We start from the raw sequence: 13,200 nt of genomic DNA, 5'->3' as shown, positions 1-13,200 counted from the left end.
CAGTTGAAAATCCGTGAGTTCGAGCTATAGTGTTGGAAAAACCACGCACCTGCGAGCTGCCTACTCCGAGTTGTACAGTCCCAGACTGCACTAGTATTCTGTAGACGGATAACATACTGACTTCCTGTCAAGAGATGGACAGTGTCATTGTTGAGCAGGACTCAAATGAAATGATGAAACTTACCAGCTGTGAACGTGATTAGCGGGACTCGAGGTAGACAGAAAATGATTACTTTCACCAGACCGGGCATCGAAGTTATGGAGGTCACGATCTGTAGAAGGGGCCAGCGCTTGAATTCTAGAGTCACTAATGAAAACATACCTTTGAATTAGCGTCATCATTACCGACCTGCTTCCAGGTTAACGTTGATGCATATGCTGTGCCTGCGCTGCACGTGTTGTTGACAACTGTTCGGCACGATAGACACTTCAATTTGTATGATTGTACTAAGCGTTGAGGCTGAAGATCACCAACTAGTAGTATTGGACCTGGCCGTTCTATGCGTTCATCCATCATCGATGCATCATCTGCGAGCACCGAGTCTACGTATCGTTCGATCCCCAACTTGCGTCCTTATGAGATAGCATTATAAGCCAAGCAGTCAGCATCTTGTGTTATCAGCGCTTCGACCTCATATGCGTGAGGACTGGCCTCGGTATTTGCGACCATGTAACTATAAATACAGTCTTACAGAGTCAGTCTTGCTGTCTTCATCCAGCTAATTCACCAACGATGTACATTCCTCCATTCGATACCACCTCCTACTCCAGCACCACCCAATCACCCAATCCATCCTGGACACATGGCCAGAGAGCGGACGCCACCCCTGCCGGAAAAGACTGGCTCGCAGGCGAATCTGCAGGGTGCCTACCAATATGTCTGTTTCGCTGGAAACGGTCGACACAATGCGATATCACAAACAATTAAGGCACGGAATTGAAGTGCTTGTAGAGCTGTCTCTGAGCCCGTTGCTAGCATTGCCACCAGTGACCAAGGTAGAAAGTGCATTAGCATGAGTCTACCGTCCCCTGTTACTCGTCCGAAAATTTTCGGCTCCCTGGGATTGCGTCAGTTCAAGGTACGAGCAATTGCTCCTTCAAGCCTATGCAAGACCCCGAGGAGCCCATCTTCGTTACTAATGCCTGTTGACTTTACAATAGCGCTGACGTGGCTGTTCATTATTATCTTGCCTCCACGGCCAAACCTGCGCACTGCTGCTCGATGCTCCAAATATCGATGTACGTCGTTGGTGTCCTCGTCGGTTAATGAGGCTGCCTTTAGCCTTTTGAAATGTACGTACTAACTAATCCAACTCTGAAGACTCTCACCAACTGACATATGTTTAACTACATCTTCCTAGACAGTTATGATCCTCCACCGGCTTTTCACTGCTCCCACTCGCTCGCTCGTTGTCCTCACTCTCTCACACCCACTGCACCATGTCCTCATTCATCGGCTGTCTTGCCGTCTCTGTCACGTTCGACCTGGAATTGCGGCCTTCTCTCATCTCATCTCTCTCGCTTGCTCGGCCGCTCAGTTCCAGGCTCGCGGTTCTCTGACATTCTCACCTCATCTTATGAAGGCCGCGACCGACGTCGAGTTTAAGGTCGCGCGCGCTCTTGATTCTGATTCCTGCCCCCCAAATACTTATCTCATCGCATCATACATGTAATCTTTGCACCATTAATAAAAATTGCACCGCCGGGCATCGTATCATCTACTCTACAGCACCTTGCAATGTACTGAAAGTGCTCAGTTGATCTCGAGTGGGATAGATATGGTGATGTACTGCGCATACAGTGGGAGGTGCAGCACTAAACGATGGGGAACGAGCTCGATGATCCATAACGTGTGCACCTGCAGTTAGTGCATAAGTGAGAGTGCTGAATGTCGATACTGGGATGGCGCCGCCGGTGGAACCGGTCATCAGAGACGAGTTGGGAATGAGTTCAGGTTGGGGCTCAACAGGTGGAGGAGTGAGATGAACACATGCGAAGCTTGTGTTGCCCTCCGAGGGCGAAGACCTTGTATATCTGACTGAAAACCATTTAAGTGTTCTAGATAATAACATGAATATACTAGTATTGCTTACCTTGTCGAGCAAGAGCACGTTTTGCACGGTAAGCATGGGTAGATAAACGGTCGCTGGAGTTGATGCCAAATGCATCGAAAAGGTCCAAACTAGCGCTGATGTTTGTGTCGTAGTGAAATCCTCGCATGATTCCTCCCAATAGCGTAAGACCCACACCATCACGATTGATATTCCTGTGTGCTTGCTCGTTTCCATTGGTAGTAGTTGGTGAGGCCTTCCAAATTTCGAGCGGGATGAGACTGTTTGGCTGATAGAGTGCCAGTAGCACAAACTTCGTGCCCTCAATTTTATCTTTAAGCCATGCTGCCGGTAGTAATCTTGCCTTAGAAATACTTCAAAACATGAATTAGAAAATATCACAAACCTGCAGCCTTTTTTCCACCTTTCTTTATCTTCTTCAATGTTCCCTGTAGATCAGGATGAGGCTCCGCTGATGTGATCGTCAACATGGCAATTTCCACATCTTTGGGAATTTGACCACGGAGACTACGGATATTCCGTTTATAGTGCGCAAGACATAGACGGTAGAAGCGGCGCAGATGGTCATATGGATCCAGGTCACGAAGTAGAGCAGTGGTGTCATAGCGGCAAGCCTGTATTGAGTCTTTACACAGGTATACGCAATACATACCTAGGCCTGTGGAATTATTGAATATATTCAAATTGCAATTCACGTTGACTCGGATTCCAAGAAAATATACTTACCAAGACCTTGACCTTTATGTCCATCAGCAATGATGGTTTGAATCCCTTCTCCGTGCATGTATTGAAACTGAACAGCACAACCTGTGTCCGCACTGGCAATCTCGAATATTTGTTGGAAGAGGATGAAGTGTGCTTGTGCTGATTGAGATGTCGTGAATGCTCGAGCACCAATAACAGCTACAATACATGGTCATGGCCATCAGCTGAGTTGAGCAATTTGGTATTGAACTTACATTTCATGTGGGCAACGTCCCAAGACTCAAATTCAAATTCCTGCCAGCCATGTACACGTTTGAATGAAGTGTCGATCGAGAGCCGTTTTGCTTGCATCAGACGCCATGACATCTGCTTTGTCATACAAATGACCAGCCGCAGACTACTAATCAAAGTTGATGTGGTGGCCGCAGGTGGATTTGATGCTGATTTGGTGGATAGCTGATGTGACTCCGCACAACGAATATAGCGCTCGTCAATGGGCAAAAGATCGTGTTTTGTTGCCAAGTGAATAGCACCTGCGAATCCTGTTCCACTTGGAAATTCATTAAACCGCAAAGTGTTGATGAGGCGCCGAGCATGGTCAGAGTTCCCAAGAGACGGGTGAAGGTCTGACAGTGTGGGATTGCGGGTTTCCTTCCAACTGAGGTGAGCTTGTAAAGCTTGTATGAATGCAGAATCAAGTAAAATCCGACGTGGTGTTGCATCAGCGAGTTTCCAGCTGAGTGTGAGCAGCAACTCGTAGAAAATGGCTTTAATAGCTTCTGGAGTTTTGACAGGTGCAGGCGGAGGGTGGCTGTGATTGTTGGTGCAGATAACGAGGACTTGTGGGCAGGCAGTGAGATTGTATGGTGTATATATGTCGAACTTTGCCTTGCATGGAACTGGCCAGCTATGAAGTGTTCCACGAGCCAATTTTCCTTCATGATTTCGATGCCAATATGCTGCCCAACAGATTAGGATATATGCTACTTCAAATGACAGAAAGTAACTCACGACAACATTGCTTCTGCTCGGCAGGGGAGGCAACAAATGTGCACGGCATGAGAGGACCATATCCATCATTTTTTGCTCGTGTTTCATGAAAGGAAATTGCCTTCAGGTCGTTCTCTATAAGTGCCCGCAAGTAATCAGTATTGAATTCGTCCAAATTCCGGAGGACAAGATGGGTGCGAGCTCGATAAACAGAAGCATTGAAATTTTTGCAGCTGCAATGGATCATTAGTCTATGTAGTACACACTCTAGCCGTTTAAGTTGAACTGACTGAATATATGGACGGCCAAGATTATTCACAGATAACATGAGGGGAGCCCCACACCCCCTGGACTCTGACTCGGAGTGAAGATCAAAGCTGTCTAGTACTATCTCAGGACTTAAATCCAAGTTTGCATCGAAGCCACATCCCTGTTCAGAGACAGCACAAAAAAATGCTAGAGTCTTGTTGAAAACCTCTGCCTCTGCAGAATCATCACTGTATCCAGCCTGAGACAGACTCCAAGTCGGAGATGCAGCATAATTACTGCTGAAACTGGCCTCGTTGAATGTACATACCTTGAGGCCATTGCCTGTATGTTCTCGTTCTTATTAGTATGATAAAATCAATAGTCTCAGACATCATTAATGTACATACACGATGACTTAAGCTGGCGACAACGAACACCTTTGCCTGCATCATCTCGGAGAAGCAGGCACACTGCATTTTCACGCCCACCATGACCTCCACCAAGAGAATATTGGAATGCTGATTGAGGCTGCACGAAGGATATGGGATCAACAACAAAACAGTGTGCAATGCTGCCAGGTGCTGTTATGGGATACTCGAGGATAGCATGAACAGGGTGATCAACAATTGCGCTGACTTTGGTGGCTCGATTCACATAGTTGGCTCTCTGTGAAATTTCCTCGGTGGTAAAATAATATGGAGCGGGAGACTGATATCTTGGATATGGGGGAGTGGAGATGGTGTCGAGGGTTGAATCCACGTCTGGTGTATTTTGGTGTGATGACGGCAATGACACAACTGAGCTTGTGACTGAGATAGGGGACAATCCTGCACTGTCCAATATCTGTTGCACTTTTTCAAGTGCTTCAAGTTGCGAACAGGTAAGACTCATTGAGAATTAGACAGAAGGAAAAATGGGGGGCAGATACTAGCATTGAATTCAAATAATTGCCTGTATATGTGGCAGTTGGACGTTCATCAATGACTTGCAAATGGGCACCGATGCACCCGCACACTTAGGAACCCACTAATTTCGGGCTCTTGCAGTTCATTGAACGGACACTTGCATTCAAAATTTACCTCGCATAACATGGCCGAGGGATTCAGCAAGGCTCTCTGTATAAAGGTCAGCATCTCGCTCATGATATAGTACAGTAGGCCAGGCTAGCCATCATGGATTCAATTTTTCGCCCGTGTATCGAGTACCAGCGTGGAAGCACAGAACTCGTCATCTTTTCACGTGAGGTGAAGCAACTTGTCACTGTTGCATAGTGTGTAGCTCACTTTGACTTACTGCCAACCACTGACTTAAAGTTATGTTTGCAGCCCAAAGTCGGGTCGTTTCCGCATTCGTCCTTATGGCTTGGCAGATTACTTGCAGCGTCGAGGGCTTTTCATAGAATGTTTCTGCGGCATGCTCTCAGACACACCTTGTTCCACCAGGATTGTGGACTCTGCCGTGAATGGGCATGTCTTGATGCAGTGTGCTAATGAGCAGTGCGGATTTAGAGGTTAGCATGTTGCACTGGTGATCACGTCCTTTGTACTGACACGATTTTCACGATTTCACGACAGCCAACATCACAGATATTTATCACACATCTTTTTTTACCTCTAGTTACGAAGAACTGCCAACACTCGGTATGTATTTACTGTTACCTAGATGCAGGTGTCAGTATTAATGGTCTGCTCATAGTTGCAAACCCCCAACCTAACATGAATCCAGTTCATGATGCCTTCCGCCAGCTTGCTCCTAATGAGCATGACATTGCGCCCTACTTCCACGGCTATCTCGGATCCCATGTCTCAGTTTGGCCCGACTTTCGACAACTCCGTGGTTTAGTTGGTGCACCCTCAGCAAATCCACGTCCATTTATCCGACTAGTTCATCGTCGTGCTGGTGAGTTGTAGCACAATTTATAGAGTATCATTCAAAAACTAATTAATACAAAGGATCTATTCAAGGTGCTGCTGCTAGTCAGTTGTCAATGGCGGCTCGTCGTGGACAACGTGTATCCACACGTCTCCCGCTCGGACAAGACAGTGGCATGGTTGTGATGAACAGGCTCTCGGCCTATGAAACAGGTCTTCTTGCTGACCTCTCCGGTGAGACAGGTGTAAGTGTCTGGGACTGGGACGGGCTTTTCGAAAGATGTGACCACTGTGGAAGGTATTTTGTTGCGACGGTACTTCGAATGCATATCCCGCACTGTAGAGCGTGAATAGCGGCCATGATATATATCCTATGTGTCAATAAAATTTTGATGCATCATTCGAGGTGACGGGGGTCATTGAATGGCTGTACACGCAGTTTGAACGGTGATTGCTCGTACCTTGAAGTGACGCGGCTTCTGAGAGCCGAAATTTTTCGGACGAGTAACAGGGGACTGGTCACTCCATTAGCATGCAGAGTCTCGATATCGTAGACGATTTACAGGATAAGAACACGATAGATATTGTTCAGCAGGGGCAGAGGCTTCTGATGGAATCACTAGGGAGGCTTACAGTATCAACTGTAAGAAACGGGTTGGTCTTGATCGATCGCGATCGATAGAGGACCAAGTCTCCTTTGTCGTCATCGTCATCGTTAAATCATGGAATGATCAATTGAGGATAAAAGAACGAGAACAGAATATCATAAATTGTGTTCACCATCAGTCCTGAGCTATTTTGAACTCCATGAGCATCATCCCTACGAGATCATAGGTCTGGGTGAGTACTAGACCAGCACTGGCCCTGCAAATTATAACAAATCAAAAATCGTTAACGTATCTGGATATGGAAGGAACTTGCCCAATGTTCTTGAATTCGTTCAAGGTTCGCTCCTTGCCATTGAAAAGAAGCCACATCGTCATGTCATGTTGGTGAGGTGTGTTACTACCGAAGTTCAATAATGTAGGTTCGGGCGCCTTATAGTTTTGAATGCATGATCACCGTCAAGCTCAACTCGAAACTCACCTTAGTAGTAGACCCATTAACCCCTACACCTGGCTCTTCGAACTTGCGCAAGAGCACACAGTCATCTATCACAGGACGTTGATTCTGGAGAAAACATTACTTTGAAACGCAGCTGACTCACGAATCAACACTCGGCTGTTTGGTCCCATTACTTTGCGAATATTGAGGAGAATCACACTTGCTTCATCGTCCGGCCAGTTGTGAATGATGCTCCTTAACTATACCAGATCATTGAGCAACTCGCGTTGAATGGGGACAAACTTGACACTTACATAGTAAACATCCTTTCCAGCAACAGGTGACTCCTCCAAGAAATTCAATGGCACGAACTCTATGCGCCCGTCGAGTAGCGCCTCAGGAGCCTTCTTCTCCCACGTCTGATCAAATATAAATATAACTTGCCCACTGGGTGTAAACCTGATGTCTGGACTCACATTTCTCGACAGCTTCATAGTTTCTGGGAGATCCTGATTGGTCATTCTAAGATGAGGGAACATTTTCGCCAGAGGAATAGACATTGTTCCGGTTCCAGAGCCAACATCCACCACGGACGACACATTGTCCCAAGGGTAATCTTATGGCCCGCTTCAGTCATGCTGACGATTGAAAAAATGCTGATTTCTCACAATGGAGCGCCGCATACGAGCCATAGATCATAGAATGGCCTATCATGCATTTGTGAAATGTCTGTGTATTGTGAGCCATCAGTCAGTCATGAGCGGAAAAATCAGCACGCACTTCGCGTGCTTCATCCTACACAATATGGTAAGGCATGAAAGGCCAGTATGATGACTAAAACTTACGTCCATTTCCCAGAAATTGTTGTTTTTGCCTTCCTTCCTGAGAGCAAATGCTCGAGGGGTCTTTTCAACTTCGCTCGATCTTGCAAACTCTTGGTCGATCATGGTTTCATAGAGAACCGCAGCATATTTGGGACTGTCTCGCTGATCTCGTATACAAAATACAACATCGTTTGTTGACTTGAGCACGAGGGAGAGTCGTGTATTTGCGAATACGTCTCGCTTGACTGCATGACACCAAAGGCTTCAGAGAGAATTGTTAATCGACAGTATGCATGTCACCTTCTTTAAAGCAAGCCCCTGAGGGCCAGAAACCGCAGGACGCGTGCGATCTTGGTCCTGTCGAGGTTGACTGCGTCAGCCAATGCATCCACACTAAGACCTTCTGGGTGTTTGTCCAAGATGTCTGCAATACATGATTGCGTGGCAACTTCTATGCACGCCCAGCTGTAATTATTAACAAACTAAAAGATAAGTAACAATGCATATAACGCCGTCTATAATCAGCACTTACGTTGTATGCTGTGTGTTGGGGGGGAGCCAGTATTGTGTTCAATTGTTCGCATGCACCTTCGAGCAGCCTGATTGCCTTTCTGAGGGCAAGTGTATCTGTCGCGAAGTCGAGGGGGTGGAGGGTTCCTGCGTCGACGCCAGGGACTCCATGTCCAGTGTTCTTGTATTCCGCCATTGCTTCGCGCGCGGAGGAGTTGATGATGGTTAGAAGGGCTTCAACCTTGACTTCATTCGGGTCCGTCATTTTTCGGAGTGTGTGTGTTTCCCATCAGTCGTTCATGTTTTATATACCTTGATCAAAATACATCATCCAACTGCTTTCCCATGGCGGCGACTAGTGTTATTGGCAAAACAAGTTTTACCAAGCGGTTGTGCCAGATTGGTTGCGCCCGATCATCGCCAAAACTCATGCGAAGTAGAGGGCACATTCTTTGATCTCGGCACGACACCATCCACGCGATGGTGTAATCTCTCAGACATTTGAGACACTTCAAGGCTTTGTGGAATTTGTCCAAACCTTCGATACCACAGCATCATAAAAGCCGTAGAGGCCGAAAAGCCCACGTGCACACTCGTGAAGAGGTCGACATTACTGTCGAGATTGTACAGGATATTGAAACACCCTACGCTCTCGACCGAACCTCGTGATCCAGACGACCTCCTTGCCGGTCCAGAGAGTATCTTGCTCGACAACGTTGCTGCCGAATTTGGGACCCTCAAAGACACGGAGAGTTGAAGAAGACCGAAGAAGTTCAGAACATTGACAAGATTAAAGTGCTGGAGGGAATGCTTTTGAAATTGAATGATTCCGACGAATCGGATTGGGTCGAAGAAGGAATGTCCGACCGTTACCGCGTTATGGTCACGTTAATGTTATCTAGTCACATTCAAAGGCCAAAATATTGTAGTCAAACGAGTGATTGAAGCGAAGGTATGTAGTTGCTAGTACAATTTGTAGGTTACAAGTACGTGAACAAAAAGCATATAAAGCATGATGAAGGCACTCCGAAAGCTATCAGTGGATCGAGAGTGGATCAGCAATGATAACACTTGATGGGAAAAGCACCTAGACCCACCTCAGGCTGTCCCAGCCCTGTACATCATGATGTGAGTGGGCTGACTGCGGTCGGGACGCACGATTCCTTTCCAAATAACCACCCCCACCTCAACTCAATCCCCACTTGAGCTCCAGATATCAACCTTGCAATACAATGGACAGACTCCCCATGAGGGAAGAAGCAGCGAGGTTTGGTACAGAAGGGGAGGTGCAACGACCTGTTGACGCGAGGGCATAGTTGGAAACCCCTGAAGGGGCGATTCAGACTCCTGAGACACGAGATCGTATGGGGACGGCCGCAAATACATATTACAAGGCCACTGGCAATCAGCATAGAGCAATATTGTTGAAAACTCCACGGACCCTCGTCTCGAAAGTCAGTCAGCCCTGGATCCCACCTGGTTGGATTCGTTGGAAAAACAAAGCTCTCGTCTCAATTCCCGGCTAAACCTTCTCCATTTCTACCGTGCAATTTACAATCTCCTTCACAATCTCCATCAATGATGCCGCGATGTACTGTATTCATTTCGACGCATGAAGTATTATGCAAAGAATGCAAGCAGCAGGACTTCCTCGAGAAAAGAACGGAATAGTGAAATAGGTACCTCGATTCCAATGATCGACTCATCCATAAATTTCCCACGTAGTCTCCCGTCCATGCACATCCGAGTCTGCCTCATGTGGCGCACATCAGTTTCTCGATCTACAAAATAATCTCGCATTCATCGGTTTCGATTTTTTCGACCAACGGACTCAAGGCAGTGTGAAGTTGAGCAAGCTTCAAGGCTCGTCCAACGTTTTTCTTGAATTCATAGCAACTTTGCATGAGCATCATAGTACAGAATTGTGCTATCAACTCCACAGAAATACCTTGAATCATTGTCCGTTGTTCTGACTTTGATGCCCTTCGAGCATCCTACTCCATTGGTGGCAGATTGTGTTCGACATCAGTCCTGAGCGATTCTGAACTCCAAGAGCATCGTCCCCACAAAATCATAGGTTTGGGTGAGCACTAAACCAGCGCTGGCCCTGCAAATCATAACAAATCAAACATCGTCAATGTATCCATGCATAGAAGGAACTTGCCCAATGTTCTTGAATTCGTTCAAGGTTCGCTCCTTGCCATTGAAAAGAAGCCACATCGTCATGTCGTGCTGGTGTGCTGTGCTACAACCGAAGTTCAATAATGTAGGTTCGGGCGCCTTATGGTCCTGAATGCATGATCACACCGTCAAGCTAAACTCGGAACTCACCTTAGTAGACTCGTCAGTCCCTACGTCAGGCTCTTCGAATGTGCGCAATAGCACGTAATCCTCTATCACAGAACGATGATTCTGGAGAAAACACCACTTTGAAACGCAGCTGACTCACGAATCAACACTCGGCTGTTTGGTCCCATTGCTTTGCGAATATTGTTGAGAATCACTCTTGACTCATTGTCCGGCCAGTCGTGAATGATGCTCCTTAACTATATCAGATCATTGGTCAGCCCGCGTTGAGTGAGAACAAACTTGGCACTTACATAGTAAACATCCTTTCCAGCAACAGGCGACTCCTCCAAGAAATTCAATGTCACGAACTCTACGCGCCCGTCGAGTAGCACCTCAGGAGCATTCTTCTCCCATATCTGATCATGTAAATATAAGTTACCCACTGCGTTTGGACCTGATGTCTGGACTCACATTTCTTGACAGCTTTATAGTTTCTGGGAGATCTTGATTGGTTATTTTGAGATGACGAAACATTTTCGCCAGAGGGATAGACACTGTTCCGGTTCCAGATCCAACATCCACAACAGATGATACATTGTCCCAAGGGTAATCTTATGGCCCGCTTTAATCATGCTGACGGTTAAAAAAACGGCGATTTCTTACAATGCAGTGCCGCATACGAGCCATGGACCTCAGAATGGCCTATCATGCTTCTGTGGAATATCTGTGTATTGTGTGAGCCATCAGTCAGTCGTGAACGGACGAATCCGCACACACTTCGCGTGCCTTATCCTATACAATTTGTTAAGGCATGAAAGGCCAGTATGATAACTGAAACTTACGTCCATTTCCCAGAAGTTGTTGTTTTTGCCTTGCTTTCCGAGAACAAATGCTCGAGGGGCCTTTTCAACCTCGTGCGATCTTGCAAACTCTTGGTCGGTCATGGTCTCATAGAGAGCCGCAGCATATTTGGGGCATCTTCGGTGGTTCCGTATACAACACCCAACGTTGTTTGTTGATTTGAGCACGAGGGAGAGTCGCGTGTTTGTGAATACGTCTCGCTTAACTGTGTACACCAACGGCTTCAGAGAAAAATATCAACCAACAGTATGCACATATCACCTTCTTTGAAACAACCCATGAGGGACAGAAATCGCAAGACGCGTGTGATCTTGGTCTTATCGAGATTGACTGCGTCAGCCAACGCATCCACACCAAGACCCTCCGGGTGATTTTCCAAGACGTCTGCAATACATGATTGCGCGGCGACGTCCATGCACGCCCAATTATAATTACTAACAGACTAGGAAGATGAGCAACAAAATATATAAGGCCATCTATAATCGACACTTACATTATATGCTGTGTGTTGGGGGGGAGCTAATATTGTGTTCAATTGCTCGCACGCACCCTCGAGAAGCCGGATTGCCTTTCTGAGGGTAAGTGTATCTGTCGCGAAGTCTAGGGGGTGGAAGGTGCCTGAGTCGATACCGGGGACACCATGTCCAGTGTTCTTGTATTCCGCCATTGCTTCGCGCGCGGAGGAGTTGATGATGCTCAAGAGGGTCTCAACCTTGACTTCATTCAGCTCCGTCATTTTTGAAATGTGCGTGATTCCCCATCGGTCGTTCAGGTTTTATATTCCCTCACAAAATATATCATCCAGCTGCTTTCCCGTGGCAAAGACATTCAACGATGGGTATTCGTGGAAGAAGATTGAACCCAAACCTAGTCTGACCACTCATAAGACCTGGCTTCTGATACCGGTCGTGGCCCGAGTTGAGCGCGGGGTACATCTAAGCTGTGCTTTGTCATTGTTTTTCATTGGAAGTTGAAATCGATTTTGTTGGCTCTCAAGTTTATGACAGGATTCCGATGAAATGCCGATGGAATGTCATCATATTAAATCTATATATAAGCAAGTAGATCAGCCAAGGTTCAGTCATGACGCTGGCATTCGCATCGTGCATAATCAGTAAGAGGAGATCATCCTGTTGTGCTGTGAGATTCTGCACGTCATCAATTGACTGGCAATAGTCATCAAAACACCACACTTACTTGTAGTTGACCGCTCCCGGATATGTAAATGTCAGTTACTATAGGTCGATTAGTAGGCGAACCCAGGCTAGCTGATGGCAGAGTTGTGTTGATAGCGGCGCTTGGCCTTTGGGGATAAATTTCTACCCATATTCCGTCTGGCGCTGAAGACATAATCTTCCGCGTCAGTTAGCAGACTCCGTGGCCACCATGTACAAGGTTGGAAAATGTTCATACTACTGTTGCAAATGTTGGGAGCGATTTCCGAGCACAAGTAGTATGATGCGAATGTCACGTGCACCAGAAGTTATCGCTGGTGATTGACTGGAGAGGTCGAGGGCGGACCTATCGCGACCACTCGAGAACCCAACAGAACACCCGAAATCGGAGAAGTAGAATTTAGAAACTCGGTGTGAAAATTCAAATATCAGCATCGGTCGAAACTGGCTGGGTAGAGGAAAAAGTCTAGATAATAAAAAGGATACCCATCAAGATTCCATGAGAGACACGATGCAGTAGGGAGCGCAGTGCAGGGATCAGCCAACAGGTGCAGGTGCTAGGACGAGACGGGTGCAAAGAGGAGACACCGAGACGAGGGTCGGGGGTCGC

At 46.8% G+C, this 13,200-nt stretch overlaps 4 protein-coding genes across 4 annotated transcripts; 1 reads left to right on the top strand and 3 right to left on the bottom strand.

Annotated features, from left to right (window-relative positions):
- Positions 1-1,718: 1,718 nt before the first annotated feature.
- F5891DRAFT_1188142 (uncharacterized protein) lies at positions 1,719-4,907 on the bottom strand (the record flags this gene model as incomplete). Its single annotated transcript, XM_041366956.1, has 9 exons — positions 1,719-2,038; positions 2,094-2,396; positions 2,458-2,730; positions 2,799-2,975; positions 3,032-3,736; positions 3,789-4,000; positions 4,058-4,275; positions 4,345-4,358; positions 4,424-4,907. 9 exons carry the CDS (start codon positions 4,905-4,907, stop codon positions 1,719-1,721), a joined length of 2,706 nt encoding a protein of 901 aa, XP_041226603.1.
- A 281-nt stretch (positions 4,908-5,188) lies between these two features.
- On the top strand, positions 5,189-6,230 carry F5891DRAFT_1188141 (uncharacterized protein; the record flags this gene model as incomplete). The annotated part of the gene is made up of 6 exons (XM_041366955.1): positions 5,189-5,286; positions 5,342-5,526; positions 5,591-5,656; positions 5,712-5,915; positions 5,969-6,132; positions 6,186-6,230. The coding sequence occupies 6 exons, from the start codon at positions 5,189-5,191 to the stop codon at positions 6,228-6,230; spliced, it is 762 nt and encodes a 253-aa protein (XP_041226602.1).
- A 538-nt stretch (positions 6,231-6,768) lies between these two features.
- Positions 6,769-8,530, bottom strand: F5891DRAFT_979911 (O-methyltransferase-domain-containing protein; the record flags this gene model as incomplete). The annotated part of the gene is made up of 10 exons (XM_041376945.1): positions 6,769-6,924; positions 6,974-7,038; positions 7,095-7,191; positions 7,246-7,350; positions 7,408-7,547; positions 7,600-7,660; positions 7,712-7,726; positions 7,777-8,017; positions 8,089-8,237; positions 8,288-8,530. 10 exons carry the CDS (start codon positions 8,528-8,530, stop codon positions 6,769-6,771), a joined length of 1,272 nt encoding a protein of 423 aa, XP_041226601.1.
- A 1,724-nt stretch (positions 8,531-10,254) lies between these two features.
- Positions 10,255-12,403, bottom strand: F5891DRAFT_278121 (S-adenosyl-L-methionine-dependent methyltransferase). The gene is made up of 12 exons (XM_041371186.1): positions 12,283-12,403; positions 11,909-12,220; positions 11,677-11,857; positions 11,397-11,620; positions 11,332-11,346; positions 11,218-11,278; positions 11,026-11,165; positions 10,866-10,970; positions 10,715-10,811; positions 10,597-10,658; positions 10,430-10,545; positions 10,255-10,372 (listed from the first exon to the last, which is right to left on the bottom strand). The coding sequence occupies exons 2-12, from the start codon at positions 12,149-12,151 to the stop codon at positions 10,291-10,293; spliced, it is 1,326 nt and encodes a 441-aa protein (XP_041226600.1). The 5' UTR covers positions 12,152-12,220; positions 12,283-12,403; the 3' UTR covers positions 10,255-10,290.
- Between the last annotated feature and the right edge of the window lie 797 nt (positions 12,404-13,200).

The sequence above is a fragment of the Suillus fuscotomentosus genome (assembly GCF_016647785.1).
Source record: "Suillus fuscotomentosus strain FC203 chromosome Unknown F5891scaffold_24, whole genome shotgun sequence".
NCBI lineage: Eukaryota > Fungi > Basidiomycota > Agaricomycetes > Boletales > Suillaceae > Suillus > Suillus fuscotomentosus.
This window is presented reverse-complemented; position numbering and strand designations above follow the sequence as displayed.